This window comes from Malus domestica, chromosome 04, assembly GCF_042453785.1.
Source record: "Malus domestica chromosome 04, GDT2T_hap1".
Classification (NCBI taxonomy): Eukaryota; Viridiplantae; Streptophyta; class Magnoliopsida; order Rosales; family Rosaceae; genus Malus; species Malus domestica.
Window position 1 is genome coordinate 31200962 of NC_091664.1, and position 19739 is coordinate 31220700.

The window sequence follows — 19739 nt, forward strand, 5'->3', positions numbered from 1 at the left end:
GCCGAAATTGAAGGAAAGATGAGAGAAAATCGGTTTCGGTGATTTGGACATGTGCAAAGAAGGCCTACCGACGCTTCGGTTCGAAGATGTGACTACGGGACAGAGGTTCAGGGCCGAAGGGGTAGAGGAAGACCTAGAAAAACTTTGGAAGAGACTCTAAGAAAAGACTTAGAGTACTTGACACAAAACCGAGCGCAATGGCGTTCTAGGATTCATATAGCCGACCCCACTTAGTGGGAAAAGGCTTTGTTGTTGTTGTTGTTGTTGTATATTTGTTTATGGTAATTAACATGTATGGCAGTCCCATCCCATAAAGAGCTTGTTTGACAAAAATATATAAAGGGTGCTTTGGTTGTTGCTTGGACACAAACAAACAAATAAACATTTACCATTTGCTATAATTTTTAGAGCAATGGCAATGGATAAGGTGTCCATACTGTTGCTTATTTGCTTATTCTTTGTGCTATTTGAAGGTGGTTTGGGTGCGCAAGATCCTCCTGTAACCAGAGTTGTGAACATAACTAATGACTTGGGACCAAGGATCAAATTAGTGGTTCACTGCAATTTTCACGGCAAATCCCATGACGAAAACCTCGGCCTACAAACCCTCTTGTTTCACCACTCCTTTTCTCATAGCTTCAAATCCGATGACGTCACTCCCAAGACACGACTCTTTTGCTTCTTGTGGTGGAAAAATGGCAATGATGTCTTTGACTTGTATAATCCTCAACGAGATGATCCTCGTTTTGCATCTAAGTATTCTTGGAGCATTAGACGCAAAGGAGCTTATTCTTATGATGAGAAAAACCATCGATGGGATCTTCTCTACGCTTGGAAAAAGTGAGACAAAATACTATATCATATGTTCAGAGAAATAAATAACACTTGAGGAATAAATAAATGAAAAGGTCCCTTCCCCTTCTCTTTTCTTGCATCCACTTATTTCTATTTTTCTTTTGTTTAATTTTCATATATCAACTTTCTCTTCTTTCTTTTTCATTATGCTTCTTTCTTTTTCGTTATACGATATTTAAGAAAAAAATCTGTCTATTATATTAGGAATAAGTTTTTTTTCTTTCCAATATTAGGAATAAGTTGAGTAAATTAAGAAACACGGAAATATATGAGCCAATACGATTTGAATATTGTTTGTTCCCCTTATTTTATGATTTGATTTTGACCAATTTTGTCTTGAAGAACATAAAGGAAATTGACTTTGAAATTACTGCTGGGTAGTGAATGCCCACAGTACTTTGGAAGACTTTCCAATTCTCACACAGAATGGGTTTTCAACTTTGGCATAAGTTTTCAATACCCATGAAAATGGAAATTGACTTTTGATGCATGAGATCGTTTTTCTACATTGGGTGTTGTAAATGTCAAATTGTAATAATATGAGTTGCTCTATAAATAGAGCACTCGAATGCAATCAAAAGATACGGAAAGACATACGGAATAATAGAAAGAAAGAAATCTCTTCTCCATCTTTTATTTGTCATACACTTGAGCTATAGTTTAGTGTGATATTTTACATCTGCTTCGCACCTATCAAAAAGGTTATCCCTCTAACTTTGATATATTTATAACACGTTATCAGCACGAGTCTCTAAATATAACCATGTTTAAGCCAAAAGAAATCATTCTCTCATTTCTCTAAGCCGAACGAAAAAAAATTTCCTCTAAGGTTTTCCTATTCATCTTCTTCCTCTGCCTCAACTGCACGGTATACTCTCGCGAAGAACTGTTTGCTCCATGCCTGCTCGTAGTTCTCCAACTAGCGGTTACATACATCTTTGATTACTTGTTTGGTTTAGATATTGATTACTAACCTAGTATTTGTTTATGTTGATTTTACTACAATCCAAGATGGTGCGGTACAATTGCCCATCTTGAACTGCAAATTTAATCTTACTACGATCTATGATGGTGCGGTATCATCGCCTATCTTGGACTACAGATCTATTTTTACTCTAAATTTCAGGTGGAACGGTATAATCGCCCACCTTGCTCTGTAAATTTAAATTTACCTGCTGTTTAATTTCATTGCAATTTTTAGGTGGTGCGGTATAATCGCCCACACTGCTATGCTTATTTAAATTTTCTTGCTACTTGAGTGGTGCGGAATAATCGCCCATTCTATGTTACATTATTTCAATGAGAAAGGTGCGGTACAATCGCCCTTCTCATTCACACTGAAAATCTCGAGCCAGAAGTTTCAAGTGCTTATCATTTTGGCCTAAAGATCAAAATAAAAAATTTGTAAGAACCATAAGTTATAACATTACATTCCTCCAGGAATACATATTGTTGCAAGTTCTTACACATCTCATTTTCTTTCAGAAAAGAAAATGGTGAACTTGGCGAAGCTTGAATATGCTGCCCTGGACATTACCGGGAAGAATTACCTTACCTGGGTACTGGATACCAAGATCCATCTGGAAGTAGGGAATCTTAAAGATATCATCAGGAAAGAGAGCAACTCATCCTCTCAAGATCGCGCAAAAGCCATGATCTTTATTCGCCGTCATCTTGATGAGGCACTAAAGAGCGAGTATTTAACTGTTGAAGATCCGTTAGCTCTCTGGAAGGCCTTGAGAAGCAGATACAATCACCAATCAACGGTGATTCTTCCAAGAGCTCGCTATGAGTGGTCTCATTTAAGAATTCAGTATTTCAAATCAGTGGCAGAGTACAATTCTGCGTTGTTCAGGATTACCTCTCAGATGAAGCTCTGTGGGGATACCATTATTGAGGAAATGTTGCTGGAAAAGACTTAAAACACATTTCATGCCAATAACGTGCTCCTGCAACAGCAGTATAGAGCGCGTGGCTACACTGAATACAACCAGCTGATATCTGTGCTCTTGGTAGTTGAACAGAACAATGAGCTCCTGATGAAAAACCATAATTCCAGACCTACTGGATCTGCATCATTCCCAGAAGTGAATGTTGCTTCCCTCGAAGTGAACGCCACATTATTTGGTGGCGATTATCATAAACAAGGACGTGGCCACAAGCGAGGTCGATGGAATAGGAAAGGCAAAAACCATGGTGTTCAGTTTCACAACCAGGTTCTAAGGCATAATTCTGGCCCGAGCTTCAAAAATGTGAATCGCCATAAAGGCAAAGCTCACATGAACAATGCCCCTATGAACTTTGAAGGAGCCTGCCATAGGTGTGGGAGCAATGGACATTGGGCGCGCACTTGTCGTATTCCAAAACATCTGGTGGAGTTGTATCAAGCCTCCCTTAAGGAGAAGGGTATCGAGACCAATTTTCTCGACCAGGCTAAACCAATGGATATACCTGATCCAGTGTTGATTTATCAGGGCAATTGGACACAACTCACCTAGATGCTTCAGACTTCATTATGGAAAGGGGGAATAAAGTATACCGATCTGACTAAATCGTTTATGTTTGATGTACTTTTATTATGCTGAACTTGTTGTCTAAAACTAGTTTTTCATATTCAATAAAAGTGGCATGTAAATTTCCTGTTATAAATTGTTTATTAACCGTGATTCCATTTACCCAGAAAGCATGGATAAAAACTGTGGTTATTCTCAGAACATGAGAAATGGCGAAGATATTTGTCTTGCAGACAATGCAACCACACATACAATACTTCGTGATTGAAAGTATTTCTCAAGCTTAATGCTTATAAGAGTAGGGGTAACAACAACATCAGGACCTTCAGATGTAATTGAAGGCTCAAGGAAAGCCCAGATTATGTTACCAAATGGAACAATATTGTCCATACAAAATGCATTGTATGCTACTCGATCTACTTGAAATTTGTTGAGTTTCAAAGACATACGTCTAAATGGATACCACATTGAAACGAAAAGTGCAGAAAATGTGGAGTATCTATGCATTACCTCCAATGATACCCAGAAGCGTATATTGAAGAAGTTGCGTGGTTTTTCAAGTGGATTATATTATACATACATAAGGACAATTGCATCACGTACTGTCATGAACCAGAAGTTCATTAATTCAAAGGTTTACATGCTTTGGCATGACCGTCTAGGTCATCCAGGATCCACCATGATGTGTAGGATCATTACCAACTCTAATGGACATCCATTATTGAGCAGAGACATTGCTATCTCAAATGATAACCCTTGCAAGGCTTGTTCTCAAGGGAAGTTGGTAATTAGACCATCACAACTAAAGGTTAATGCTAAATCCCCATCATTTCTACTAAGAATTCAAGGAGATATTTGTGGACCTATTCAACCATCTTGTGGACCATTTCGATATTTTATGGTTTTGGTTGATGCATCTACCAAATGGTCACATGTTTGTCTCTTGTCTACTCGGAATGTAGCTTTTACGAGACTTCTTGCTCAGATAATTAAGTTACGAGCACAGTTCCTAGATTATCCCATTAAGTCAATCAAACTTGATAGCACTGGTGAATTTACGTCTCAAACCTTTGATGATTACAGCATGAAATTGGGCATTGATGTTGAACACCTTGTTCCTCATGTCCATACTCAAAATGGTTTAGCAGAAGCATTGATCAAGCGGCTCCAGTTAATAGCCCGCACTCTGCTTATGAAAACTAAATTGCCAGTTTCTGCATGGGGACATGCCATCCTACATGTTGCATCATTGGTTCGATTGAGACCTATAGCCAACCACCAATACTCCTCAATACAACTCGTGTTTGGACATCAGCCAAACATTTCACATTTACGAGTTTTTGGTTGTGCTGTTTATGTGCCTATTGCACTCCCGCAACGCACTAAAATGGGACCTCAGCGTAGACTGGAATTTATGTGGGTTTTGATTCACCATCTATCATTAGATATTTGGAACCCTTGCCAGGTAATATGTTTACAGCTCGTTTTGCTGATGGTCATTTTGATGAAACAGTCTTCCCATCGTTAGGGGGAGAAAAGACCGTTCCAGAAGAACGAAAAGAGCTGACATGGGTTGTTCCCACCTTGTCTCATTTTGATCCTCGAAGCATTCAATGTGAAAATGAAGTAAAAATGATCGTTCATCTTCAAAGCATTGCCAATCAAATGCCATATGCATTTAATGATGCTATGAAAGTGACAAAATCACATATACCAGCTGCAAATGCACCTGCAAGAAATTATGTCCCTGTTGGACAAAATAAAGTGGCAGCGAATGATTCATCTAGTGCACGCCTGAAGCGTGGTAGACCACCAAGTTCAAAAGATTCAGCCCCTCAAAAGAGAAAGACGAGGGCACAACTAAATCCAAATGAAATCATTCAGGAAGAGATAATGAATGACAAATCCATAATTCATGATTCTGGACTTCCAGAAAAATAAAATGTCTGTGATGAGACATATGTCCCTGAAGAGACAGAAGTACATGAAAGCAAAGAAATCTCCATAAATTATGCATGTACTAATGAATTGTGGGATCGGAATGAAATAATATCATTGACGATATGTTTGCATTCGCAGTAGCCACTGAAATCATATTAAGTGATGATATTGGGCCCCGCTCTGTTGATGAGTGCAAACAGAGATAGGATTGGCCTAAGTGGAAAGATGCAATCCAGGCAGAATTAAATTCCTTGGAAATGTGAAGTGTTTTTGGACCAGTAGTCCAAACCCCGCCTGATGTAAACCCCGTAGGTTACAAATGGGTATTCACAAGGAAACGCAATGAGAAAAACGAGATTGCTAGATATAAAGCACGACTCGTTGCACAAGGTTTTTCACAAAGACCTGGAATTGACTATGAGGAGACATATTTTCCTGTAATTGACGCAATTATGTTCCGTTACTTAATAAGTTTAGTGGTTTCAGAAAAGCTTGACATGCTACATATGGATGTCATCGCTACGTATCTATATGGAGAATTAGATACTGACATATACATAAAAGACCCAGAAGGACTTAAGTTGCCTGAAACAAGTAACAAACCACGAGATATGCTCTCGATCAAATTAAAGCGATCATTGTATGGGCTAAAACAATTTGGACAAATGTGGTATAATCGTCTCAGTGATTATTTGATCAAATAAGGATATATCAACAATGTCATTTGCTCTTGTGTGTTCATTAAGAAATCCAACTCTGGATTTGCTATAGTGGCAGTATATGTTGATGATATGAACCTAGTTGGAACTCCTTAAGAGTTACATAAAACTGCTGAATATCTGAAAAGCGAATTTGAAATGAAAGACCTTGGAAAAACAAAATATTGTCTCGGCCTGCATATCGAGCATTGTGCTAGTGGAATTTTAGTCCACCAATCAGCTTACATTGAAAAAATCCTAAAGCGATTTGATATGGACAAGGCTTATCCACTCAGCACACCAATGGTCGTTCGTTCTCTGGATATTAAGAAAGATCCATTCCGTCCAAAAGAAGAGGATGAAATGGTCCTTGGTCCAGAAGTACCATATCTGAGCACAGTAGGTGCTTTGTTGTATTTAGCACAATGTACTAGACCAGATATAGCTTTTTCAGTCAACTTGTTAGCCAGGTATAGCTCTGCTCCAACAATTTATCATTGGAAGGGTGTCAAAGATGTATTGCGATACCTTCGTGGGACAACAGATATAGGTCTCTTCTACTCAAAGAACTCTATAAATGACCAGGTCCTTGTTGGATATGCAGATGCTGGTTTCCTCTCTGATCTGAATAAAGCCCGCTCACAAACTGGATATGTGTTCAAGAATGGAGATACAGCAATCTCATGGCACTCAACAAAACAAACCTTGCTACATCTTCAAACCATTCAGAAATACTTGCTTTACATGAAGCATGTCATGAATGTTCTTGGTTAAGATCAATGATTCATCATATTCGGAATTCATGTGGTCTAACTTCAAAGATAGATAATCCAACTGTCATTAATGAAGATAATGCAGCCTGTGTTGCCCAAATGAAGGAAGGATTCATCAAGGGCGATAAGACTAAACACATATCTCCAAAGTTTTTCAGTGCACATGAGCTTCAGAAGGCTAAAGTTATTGAAGTCAGACAAATCCGTTCTAATGAAAATCTGGCAGACTTGTTTACCAAGTCCCTACCAAAATGCACGTTTCAGAAGTTAGTGCAAAGTATCGGATTACGTCGACTTACCAAACAACTAAATTTGGAGAATGCGGAATCAAGGGGAGATACATCTCGGGGGGAGCATCCATGATACATGCTTGTTGTACTCTTTTTTCCTTTGATTAGGATTTTTCCCATTAGGTTTTTCCTATTAGGGTGCGTTTGTTGCACCGGACTGTCTCGGACTGGACTAGATTCAGGGACTAAGCTGGACTGGCTTAGACTAGACTAAGCTGGACTAGTTTAGTGAAGCGTTTGGTGCAGTGTCGGACTAAAAAACAGGATAATTAATAACTATAATATTATATTATATAATACACATCTAATAATATTTTATTATTAATTCAATAATATTTTATAATACACATCACTTTTCTTCCTCTTGTTTCGTCCACAGCCAGACACTCCACTCTCTCTCTGGAGAGTTCTTCCCTTTTCTTCCTCTTGTTTCGTCCCCCATCACTTCTTTTCTCCGTCTTTTTTCCTGCAAGACAACATCCTTCAAATCATTTTTCTTGCAAATCGTCCCCCGTGCTACTCTCCCCTCCCTCTCTGTCTCTCCATTTCTCTTTGTCCCAAAGCTACTCTCTCCCCTTCTCTATCCATTCTTCCCGAAATTTTCTGGGGCAAAGGAAAAAAATTTGGAAATTTTCTGGGAATATTCGGGAATAAGGAAGAATTTGCTATTGGGATTGTTGTTGTTATCGTTTTGCATATGTGTTTTTGAATTTTGGTGTTGAGATTTAGGCAGTGGGTAAGGCTGTGTTTTAGATCTAGACATGGGTTGGCAAACGGAGTCGCCCAGAAGCATTCTTGCAGATTTGTAGTTCACAAGACTTGCTGCATGCGATCGTCCTATGCAAGTTCTGGAGACGGGATTAGCAATCCCATGGTTTTTGGGGAGCTTAGCAAAGACCGGCTAGGCCCTGTTTTAGTCGGGACGAGTGAGAGCTAGTCTCATTAACTCTAAGCCCTATGGGAAACAAACACGGGACTGGACTAACCCTTAGTCCAGTCCAGTCCAGTGAACTTTAGTGAGGGAAAACAAACACCCCCTTAAGGTTTTAACGAGGCAACATAAGCTTACTTAACCATATATCAACAAACCAGGTAAAATTGTACTCTTTTTTTCCACTGGGTTTTTCCAAGCAATATTTTAATGAGGCAACTGATGTTGATATGTGGGCATCCAAGGTGGAGTGTTGAAATTACTGCTGGGTAGTGAATGCCCACAGTACCTTAGAAGACTTTCCAATTCTCACACAGAATGGGTTTTCAACTTTGGCATAAGTTTTCAATACCCATGAAAATGGAAATTGACTTTGGATGCATGAGATCGTTTTTCTACATTGGGTGTTGTAAATGTCAAATTGTAATAATATGAGTTGCTCTATAAATAGAGCACTCGAATGCAATCAAAAGATACGGAAAGACATACGGAAGAATAGAAAGAAAGAAATCTCTTCTCCATCTTTTATTTGTCATACACTTGAGCTATAGTTTTAGTGTGATATTTTACATCTGCTTCGCACCTATCAAAAAGGTTATCACTCTAACTTTGATATATTTATAACATTGTTATTATTTTAAAATACTTTTTACAGTTACAAAAGTAACACGCTGAAATACAAAACAAAAGGTTATTTAATATTCCTGCGGGGAGAATATTTGGGTGCTGAACGGTCAGTAACCCAATTTACCTAACCATCTATGTGGCCCAATGATTTTAAGACATCTGTTAATCCCAAGACTCTGCTAACTTTGTAACCAAACTCGAACCAAGTCTTTAAACCCAATACCAAACAGAACTCTTCCTCTTCGATATCTGCAAATCTTCCAAGCCATGGCTATGGTTTCTTCTTCAGCCCACCTTTTCTCCTCCATCTTCTCTCCTCAACTGATCCCATCACCGCCCCAGTCCCTCTTCCAACCGTTGATTCAACCGCTGCAGTGCGAATGACGGCTACGAAATCTGCAACTATATGGGTTGTCGGCGGCAAGGCTGGTGAAGGACCCGACTTCATCTTGGCGAGTGAGATCGAGCTCGGTGTGGCTGTAGAGGACAAGATTGTTGAAGTGAAGTCTATGGCTTGTATCTGGAAGATGATGGCACAGCTGACGAGGTCGCCGTGACCGGCTATGAAGATTTACGCAGACTTATTGGAGAAGAGGAAGACTATTGTGGAGAAGAGGAAGACTATTGTTTGGTCACGGGTTTAAAGCATGGATTTGTGTTTGGTTACAGAGATGGCAAAGTCCTCAGATTGGCAGATGTTTTAAAATTATTGGGCCAAGTAGATAGTCACTGAAATTGGATACTTACTGATCAGTACCCAATTATTGTCCTTCCCACGGTGCACCGAACACATACTAAACTGAACCGAAACCTTGGTTTGTTAATATTTGGCCATTTACCTTAAATACACACAAATATGTATGTGTGTGTGTGTATATATATATATATGTAAATATAAAAGATGAAGCTTTTAAGGAAATGGATTTTTATTTTATTTTTTTTATAAAAATAAGGATTAGTTGTGGGATCTATACCACATCAAACTTTAACGATCTGAACTGTCTATTTTTCAAGTTGTACATCATAAATCATCATTGCAAAGTATTAGCCAAATTAGAAATGTTTATGACATCTAATTGGGTTCAAAGAAATGAACGAATACTTTGTTATATAACAATGAAATTTGATCTTGATAATTAAATAGGCAAATGGTTTTGGATTGGATTGATTTTTTGTAAAGATGATATATGAAATGAGACTTACAATATAAATTGTTCGGATCGTTGAAATTCGATGTGAAATAAACCCCACACTTAATTCTTATTTATCATATTTAGGAATGAATTGAATAAATTAAGTAACACAAAAATCTATGGGCTAATACTATTTGAGTATTATTTGATCCCCTTATTTTATGATTTGATTATTGACAAATTTTGTCTTGAATGAATCTAGATCCTCTCTGTGAGGATCTCAGAAATTCGTGAATCGTGTTCGTTCATCGTACATTATGCGGTCAGATTCCATGAAGAGCTTGTTTGACAAAAATATATAGGGTGGTTTGGTTGTTGCTTGGACACAAACAAACAACCCAAAGATTTACCCCTTGATATATGTACAGAGCCATGGCACTGGCTAAGGTGTCCATACTCTTGCTTATTTGTTTATTCTTTGTGCTATTTAAAGGTGGTTTGGGTGCACAAGATCCTCTTATAACTAGAGTTGTGAACATAACTAATGACCTGGGATCAATGATTGACTTGCTCCTACACTGCAAATTCCATGACGAAAACCTCGGCCTACAAACCCTCCCGTTTCACCACTCCTTTTCCCATAGCTTCAAGTCGGATACCGTCTCTCCCAAGACACGACTCTTTTGCCTCTTGTGGTGGAAAAATGGCAGCGATGTCTTTGAATTGTATAAACCTCAACGAGATGATCCTCGTTTTGCAGCTAAGTATTCTTAGAGCATTAGACGTAAAGGAGCTTATTCTTATGATGAGAAAAACAATTGATGGGATCTTCTCTACACTTGGAAAAAATGAGACAAAACACTATATTGTATTCCGAGGAATAAATAACACTCGGAGGAGGAGGAATAAATAAATGAAAAGTCTCTTCCCGTCTCTTCTCTTGCATCCACTTATTTCTATTTCTTCTCTTGTTTAATTCTCATTATTAACTTTCTTTTCTTTCTTTTTCATTACATTACGTTGTGCTAGAGAAAATTAATTTTGAACTCATACTAAAATTGAATCTTGAACTTATTCTAACTCACTACTACAGGGCTAATCCCAAAGTCCCTGACTTTATTACTTCTCATCGCGAGTGTCTTTCACAATTATATTTAACAAAATATGTATCGTTGGTCCTTGCAATCATCTTCCATGTACTAAATTGAATTTGTGCAGGCGGCACCCACATAATGCTTTTTATTATTTTAAAGAGTAAATCTCTATTTACTACCCTCAAGTTTCATGGTTTTCAACATTTAGTACATGAAGTTTTTTTCGTCCCAGAGTTATACCTAAAGTGTAAATTTTGGGACATTCTCGTACATTCATTAGTCATTCTTCTTCTTTCTAGGCTTTCACCCATTCCGACCCCCTCTCTCCATCTCCCTCCATTCTCTTCCCTACGTCCATCCTCCCCTCACACCCACCCATTCCCCTCATTCTTCCTCCCTTCTCTCCTCTGCAGTCACCATCCCCCTTCCCTGATACCCACTCCCGCCACCAAGCCAATTCCCCATCCCCAAAACCTAGCCCCTTTCCCCTTCCCCAAAACCCCCAAAATTCCATCCCTTTCGCCCATCCAATCCTCCCTTCCTTCTTCATCCACGGTAGCCGCTCAAAATGCGAACCCGGATAGGAAAACCCGATCTAGGGTAAACTCTTGTTTTAGCCTATTTTTTCTAGGAAATTGTCGAGCAGCAGAAGCACACAAACCTTCGAAAAACAAGCTTTGATTCATGCTCTGTCGCAGCGGATGAAGCTTCGAACTGCGATGATGGGAGGGGCGGGATAAGGAGAAGAATGGGCGGGTGTGCTGGGAAGAAAAGGGATGGAGAATGAGGAAAAGGGTCGAGATGGGTGAAAGCCCATAATTCTTTATTTTTTTTTATTTTTTTTTATAAATTTGAAAAAGAAGAAGAATAGAAGAATAGAAGAACAGAAGAAGAAGAAAAAAAACCCACGTGAAGCCCTATGAAGAGAAGAAAGAAGAAGAAGAAGAAGAAGAAGAATGGTCGGGATGGGTGAAAGCCCAAAACTTTTTTTTTTTTTAATTTGAAGAAGAAGAACAGAAGAATAGAAGAACAAAAGAAAAGGGAGGGAGAATGAGGGAGGGGAATGGGTGGGTGTGAGGGGAGGATGGGCGCAGGGAAGAGAAGGGAGGGAGAATAAGGGAGGGGGTCGGGATGGGTGAAAGCTGTAACATCTCACATCGTCCAGGGAAGTGATCCTTAAATGTATATTCTCATCTCTACCTAGCACGAGGCCTTTTAGGAGCTCATTGGCTTTGGGTTCCATCGGAACTCTGAAGTTAAACGAGTAGCGCGCGAAAGCAATCCTATGATGGGTGACCCACTGGGAAGTTCTCATGTGAGTTCCTAGAAACAAAACTGTGAGGGCGTAGTCGCGGACAATATCATGTTGCGGTGGTGGAACGGGCCCGGGATGTGGTGGACTTGGGCCGGGATGTGACAAAAGCCCATAACATTTTTTTTTTAAATTTGAAGAAGAAGAAGAAGAAGAAGAAGAACAGAAGAAGGAAAAAAAACCACGTGAAGCCCTCTGAAGAGAAGAAAGAAGAAGAAGAAGGGTCGGGATGGGTGAAAACCCAGAACTTTTTTTTTTTTTTTTAATTAGAAGAAGAAGAACAGAAGAAAAGGGAAGGAGAATGAGGGAGGGGAATGGGTGGGTGTGAGGGGAGGATGGGCGCAGGGAAGAGAAGGGAGGGAGAAGGAAGGAGGGGGTCGGGATGGGTGAAAGCTGTAACATCCCACATCGTCCAGGGGAGTGATCCTTAAATGTATATTCTCATCCCTACCTAGCACGAGGCCTTTTGGGAGCTCATTGGTTTTGGGTTCCATCGGAACTCTGAAGTTAAACGAGTAGCGCGCGAGAGCAATCCTATGATGGGTGACCCATTGGGAAGTTCTCATGTGAGTTCCTAGAAACAAAACCGTGAAGGCGTAGTCGCGGACAATATCGTGTTGCGGTGGTAGAACGGGCCCGGGATGTGGTGGACCTAGGCCGGGATGTAACAAAAGCCATAACATTTTTTTTTAATTTGAAGAAGAAGAGTAGCGCGCGAGAGCAATCATATGATGGGTGACCCATTGGGAAGTTCTCATGTGAGTTCCCAGAAACAAAATCGTGAGGGCGTAGTCACGGACAATATCGTGTTGCGGTGGTGGAACGGGCCCGGGATGTGATGGACCTAGGCCGGGATGTAACAAAAGCCATAACATTTTTTTTAATTTGAAGAAGAAGAAGAAATAAAAAACCACGTGAAGCCCTCTGAAGAGAAGAAAGAAGAAGAAGAAGGGTTGGGATGGGTGAAAGCCCATAACTTTTTTTTTTTTTTAAATTTGAAGAAGAAGAATAGAAGAACAGAAGAAAAGGGAAGGAGAAGGAAGGAGGGGAATGGGTGGGTGTGAGGGGAGGATGGGCGCATGGAAGAGAAGGGAGGGAGAATGAGGGAGGGGGTCGGGATAGGTGAAAGCCCAGAAAGAAGAAGAAGAAAGAAAGAAAGAAAGAAATAATAATAATAATAATAATAAAATCCACGTGGACCCTTAATGACAGGGGCGTCCAGTCGTTGTTCACATGGGCATCACGTGAACCCTTAATTAACAATTTAACTAACAGATGTATGAGACTGTCCCAAAATTTACACTTTAGGTATGACTTTATGATGAAAAAATTTCATGTACTAAATATTGAAAACTACGAAACTTAAAGGTAGTAAACAGAGATTTACCATATTTTAAAATACTTTAACCGTTACAAAAGCAACACGCTAGCTGAAAACAAAACAAAAGGTTATTCAATATTCCACCAAACACAAAACCGAACAGAAACCTTGTTTTGTTAATATTTGGTCATTTACCTTACCTTAAATACACACATATACATATATATGTATTATTAGCTGGTCTTAGATAAATTAAGGAGGTGGGTTGGAGCTATCAAATGGCAGAAGCCCTGGATTTTCGCTCTCCATATCTACTCTCTGTAACTCTTCTCCTCCTCCTTGTCGTGGCCATCTTCTTCTCTCCCTTGAACCAACGGCACCATCTCTCTCTCAATTTCTCTTCTTCTCCCACCTCCTTCTCCTCCCCGTCTAACTTCCAACACCAAACCACCGGCAATTTCAACACCACAGCTTTGCATGCTGTTGCACCTGCACCTTCCCCATCCCCATCCCCAACAACCCAGCCACCGCTCGAGCCTCGCAGCCGCCATGCGCCATCCTCAACTTCCACTGCCTCCAAACTCAGTCAGGCTACTACCAAAGTACGTAAGCTATCATTTTTTTTTTACTGGAGGAAGAGTACTTCCAGAGAAGCTGCCACATCTACCTATTGAGACAAATAAGGCAAGTCAAGATGATACCACACTCCGATACTTAGAAGTTTCGTGATTACGAGATCATTCTCCCACAATATTTCCTAATGTCATTTGTACTCTAATGTCATTTGTACTAAATCATTCACTGGTACTCATTAAAGGAGAGCTTGAACCTATGTACTTGTGTAAACCCTTCACAATTAATGAGAACTCTTCTATTCCTTGGACGTAGCCAATCTGGGTGAACCACGTACATCTTGTGTTTGCTTTCCTATCTCTATCCATTTATATACTTATCCACACTAATGACCGGAGCAATCTAGCGAAGATCACAAAAGCGACCGTTTTCGCTACCTAGGATCTATCTTGCAAGAGAACGGAGAATTAGATGGAGATCTCAACCATAGAATACGAGCTGGATGGATGAAGTGTAAGAGTGCATCCGGCGTGTTGTGTGACCGTCGTAGGCCACTGAAGCTCAAGGGAAAATTTTATAGGACGGCAATAAGGCTAGCGATGTTGTATGGCACAGAATGTTGGGCGGTGAAACATCAACACGTACACAAAATGGGTGTAGCGGAGATGAGGATACTTCGTGGGATGTGTGGGCACACGAGAAAGGATAAGATTGAGAATGAGAATACCCGAGGTAAAGTAGGAGTAGCCGAAATTGAAGGAAAGATGAGAGAAAATCGGTTCCGGTGATTTGGACATGTGCAAAGAAGGCCGACTGACGCTCCGGTTCGAAGATGTGACTACGGGACAGAGGTTCAGGGCCGAAGGGGTAGAGGAAGACCTAAGAAAACTTTGGAAGAGACTCTAAGAAAAGACTTAGAGTACTTGGATCTAACGGAGGACATGACACAAAACCGAGCGCAATGGCGTTCTAGGATTCATATAGCCGACCCCACTTAGTAGGAAAAGGCTTTGTTGTTGTTGTTGTTGTATTATTATTTTTTGTTTATAAAAAAATTATCTGGGTAAATTTTAACTTGTGTTTAAATCCAGAAGAAGAAGAGCAAAACGGAGAGGATTGAAGAGGAGTTGGGGATAGCAAGAGCGATAATCCGCAAAGCTATTATCACAAAGAATGTCACCTCCGACCGGAAGGAGATTTACATCCCCAGAGGAAGCGTCTACAGAAATCCATATGCCTTTCATCAGTTAAGTCCATTTTTTATTTTATTTTTAATCTCATTTTCTCTATATAAAAAAATTCAATTCTATATTTTAGGTTTTATTCCTTTGTTAATTAGCATTGAGTGATTGATAATTGGGTGACATGCACTTAGCCTAATTATTTTGCAGATATAATATAATAATTCCATACAATGCCAAATGCTTTTCTTTAATCAAAAACAAGAAATTAATTTCATATTAGCGATTGTCCACATACTATGTATGTGTTTATTAAAATTAGGAAAGTAAAATTTACAAAAAGAAATATAAAATAGTTTCCAAAAAAATTTCTGACGACTTTCAAATGATTTTTCGTCACTAAAGAGGTTGTTCATATCTTTAGTGACTATTTATGAATAATTATTCCCCGTCACTAAAGGTTTATTTCATTATGAGAAAAATGAGAAATAGAAAATTGGAGCAACCAACATGGTTACCTGGATGTGAAGCTCTGAAAAGAAAATAAAATTGTAAATTATTTGTGCTTAGTTTACTATATTGCTCATGAATTTTATTTTGGTTATTTTTCTTTAGTTTTGTTGACATGATTAATTTGATATTTTCACATTTTTTTGGTTGATAAAGAGTTTTTTTTTCCTTTCTTTTTTCTAAACCCCTATTATTAGGAGGAGGGGGAGAGTTCAAAACTATTACAATAATTTAGGAGATTGAGAGTTTCGAACCTGGACGTATGTGTAAAAATTCAACACCTTATCCACTAGCATATTACTTTGTTAGTAGTTAGTTTATATGAGATCATTGACGAATTTTTACAATGTATCTGAGAAATGACATAAACACGAATATTTGCAGATCAACACACAAAAATGGTCATATTTATGTCTTAGCGTAACAAATCCATCAGCTACCATATTCAGTTATGTGTTAATATAATTCCAATGGGTGGTTTTGTTAGGCCACTGATTCTTTACAAGTAAGAAGTTAGAACCAAACAAGTCCCTTTCCCGATAATCCCTTTCCGAAGCGCTCCACGTTTTTCCTAACAAATGGCATTATTGCTTATGTTGTATTTATATGTACTTGTGGGCTTCCTCTTGGGTGGTGCTGGTACTATATCCCATTCGACCCCGGCCGTATCTTCAAGATGTGTGTCATCATATGGCATCTTACATTTGAACACAAAAATTATGTTTTTGTCTTTACCATTTTGATTTAATTAATTCCATCAAGCAAATTTTTTATATGATTTGTTTGAATGTATATAATTTGACGCAATTGGCTGACACGTGCGATGTTATTGTGACACATCTTAAGTTAATCATGGGTTGTCACGTGAAAAAATTAAATGTATGTCGATACGTAATTAGTTTAAGATAATTGCATGTCATAGTGAGATCCAAATAAATATTCATATTTGATAACCCTAATTTGAAGTGTAAGTAAATTTATGGAGAAATTAGGTTCTTTATCTCTCATTTTTCTATTTAAATGATTGATACCTTATTCATTTTCAATTTTTGGTCTAGTGATACCACTAATTTAGAGGTTAATTGGAAGTACTTTTAAAATGACTAAAAGCGTTTTTAGAAAAAATGTTTAGAGGTTTCAAAAACACTTAAAGTACTTTTCCATAATTCACTTGCATCCTTACTAAAGATTGGTTCTAAAAATATTTTTACAAAAATTCTTTCAGCGATATTAAAAGCAGTTCCAAACGAGTTGTTAATATGCATTTACAAAAACTTAGTGGTGTGGTTGTTTACTAATTTAATTTGTTATGTTATTATTTTGGAATACATTAGGAGTCACGTAGAGATGGTGAAGAGATTCAAGATATGGAGTTATAAGGAAGGAGATTTACCAATGGTCCACAATGTGCCCACCACATACATCTACTCCATAGAAGGGCAGTTTATATTCGAGATGGAAAGTGGGCCAAGCCCATTTGTCGCCCAACAACCTGACGAGGCCCACGCATCCTTCCTGCCGTTGAGTGTGTCCAAGATTACCGACTTCCTAATCAGGCCTCACCATGAGACATTCATCCATCGGCTGGATCGTACTTTTACCGACTACATTTATGTTGTAGCGGATAAATACCCCTACTGGAATAGAAGTGGTGGGGCCGATCATTTCTTTGTCTCGTGCCATGATTGGGTAAGCTACTATTCATTCATCATTAATCATTTGATTTGCTTTAATATTTATTATTATCAACGATTTGCAAGGACAAATCAATCATTTGAATTTAGATTAGTTGGTTTTCCTACTTGGACAAGTTGTTAGTTTAGGTTGTTGCCAAGGAATATGGAATCTCTCCGGACTAGGAAATTCGGGTCTTTGAATTGTGTGGAAGAGAGATTGGAACTCTTAGTTTGTGTAAGGTGACCGTCGAATAAGTTAATAGAGATTCAGATTCAATTTGAATGGTTCCGATTGCTTGGTCTCTAGGCTTTGAATAGTGAGATCCAGAGAGGATCTCTTGTCCGTTTTCAAGCCAGTTAGCAAAAGAACATTCATGCACTTTGAGATAACTTGGTTGATTGCTGGTCCTAGTAACTCGTTGGTTTTGTAGCACAACTAAAGTTAGCAGGCTTTGAGCTCGATTGACACATGATTGGATCAGTATATAATAATTATCAAGAAATAACATTGATTGTCAAATTGCATATAAAAATATATATATCGTTGCTCAACTATTATGTATTTGATTTTTCAGGCACCAATTATCTCACGCGATGACCCGAGGCCCTATAAGAATCTCATTAAGGTGTTATGCAACGCAAACACCTCTGAAGGATTCAAGCCTACTAGACACGTCTCATTGTCGGAATATAACCTAAAAGCCTTTGACCTTGGGCCGCCTCGCTTCGGAGAACCCCCAGATAAGCGTCCACTCCTTGCCTTCTTTGCCAGTGCTGCTCATGGAGACATCAGGAGCATTTTGTTTGAGCATTGGAAGGAAAAAGATGATGAAGTTCGAGTTTACGAAAAGCTCCCTAAGGACCTAAACTACCACAAACTAATGGGACAAACCAAGTTCTGCTTGTGCCCAAGTGGGTCTGAAGTAGCAAGTCCTAGAGTTGTGGAGGCAATGTATGCAGGGTGTGTCCCGGTGTTGATTTCCGACTACTATGCAGTACCATTTGATGATGTTCTTGATTGGAGCAAGTTTTCGATACAAATTCCACCCAAGAGAATATCAGAAATCAAGACAATACTGAAAGCTGTTCCATACTCAAAGTACTTGAAATTGCAGAAGAGGGTGATGCAAGTAAGAAGGCATTTTGAGCTCAACCGACCAGCTAAGCCCTACGATGTATTTCACATGGTGCTCCACTCGGTGTGGCTTAGAAGGCTCAACATTCGGTTACCAGATCGGTTTTGAGCATCTCGGCATCTTGTAAAGTTTCTGATCAATTCTTTTTTAGCGTGAGACAAAACTCACTATATATGATGGCTTAATTACTAAGTTCATAATCTTATTTTTATTTTTATGTTCTTAACTTGTTAACATAGATATCCCCACAATTTGTGTAGTGACATGTTGTGTATCACTTTATGTTTCGGTCACACTGAAAAATTTCTCGAACGACAGAAATGTGGTAAAAAAAATGAGATGGGGTTAATTATTACTTTCCTTTTATACCAGGAATTAGGGTTAAAAAAGTGGTGCTGCTTTCAAATCGGGTCATGTCAGGTCAGATTATACCGGTTAATTATTCATTCGTGTTTGATGATTCTTCTAGTTTATTCAATTTAACGGTCATCAGTCATGAATAACAGTACTATAGAAATAGAAAATTAGTGTAAAAAACACTCTTCTTATAGGGTCAAATAAGTTAATAACACAGAAAGTTAATGGGCGGTAAGTTAATTGGGGGGTGTTATCCACACACCCAACAGCATTATTATCTAGCCAATATCTAGAGATAAAACTTACAGGAAAAATCACTCCACCGTTGACCTTGGCCATTAGTCTTGGGGTCGGCGGCAATTTCTCTTGATTTTTTCCTTCTATATATCTTTTTTCGTTTGTGGTCGCTTTTTTGTTGCGGCAAGAAGATTTTTCATGATTGTACTCGATCTGTTGCTCTATCGAGAAGAGCCTTTGTGATGACTATGACTTACAGATCAAATTCAGATCCTTAAGCAACAACTATTGTTTAGAGTCAATGTTGGTTTTTGTTTTGGGGTTTTCCATTTTAATCCTCGATAAAGATTGAAATTCAATTAAAACCTTATGTTAGATTATATATTCACTATAGTCCTTTGACTAAATTTTCATGTCATCATAAATATTAAAGTTCATATTTTCTTGTTTTAAAATATTTAATGTGTTTTTTTGGTTCCCATAATGCCCATATTAAATATTTGGTTTTATTTTGCTCTATATTTTTTGGCATTGACATTGTTTGACTTTCTCAAACTATAAACATACCTCATCTAGACGTC

At 38.6% G+C, this 19739-nt stretch overlaps 3 protein-coding genes across 4 annotated transcripts; all 3 read left to right on the plus strand.

Annotated features, from left to right (window-relative positions):
• Positions 1-412: 412 nt before the first annotated feature.
• LOC139195112 (S-protein homolog 2-like) lies at positions 413-844 on the plus strand. Its single transcript, XM_070820309.1, has one exon. The coding sequence runs from the start codon at positions 413-415 to the stop codon at positions 842-844; it is 432 nt and encodes a 143-aa protein (XP_070676410.1).
• A 1504-nt stretch (positions 845-2348) lies between these two features.
• On the plus strand, positions 2349-3353 carry LOC139195113 (uncharacterized). Its single transcript, XM_070820310.1, has 2 exons — positions 2349-2733; positions 2872-3353. The coding sequence occupies exons 1-2, from the start codon at positions 2349-2351 to the stop codon at positions 3351-3353; spliced, it is 867 nt and encodes a 288-aa protein (XP_070676411.1).
• A 10353-nt stretch (positions 3354-13706) lies between these two features.
• Positions 13707-18785, plus strand: LOC103434258 (probable glycosyltransferase At5g20260). 2 transcript variants are annotated; one of them, XM_029101533.2, is made up of 4 exons: positions 13707-14090; positions 15156-15307; positions 17087-17441; positions 18004-18785. In XM_029101533.2, exons 1-4 carry the CDS (start codon positions 13767-13769, stop codon positions 18670-18672), a joined length of 1500 nt encoding a protein of 499 aa, XP_028957366.2. In that variant the 5' UTR covers positions 13707-13766; the 3' UTR covers positions 18673-18785. The 2 variants fall into 2 exon arrangements, with proteins under 2 accessions (XP_028957366.2, XP_028957365.2); XM_029101532.2 differs by having other exon boundaries at positions 13709-14090; positions 15153-15307.
• Positions 18786-19739: the final 954 nt, after the last annotated feature.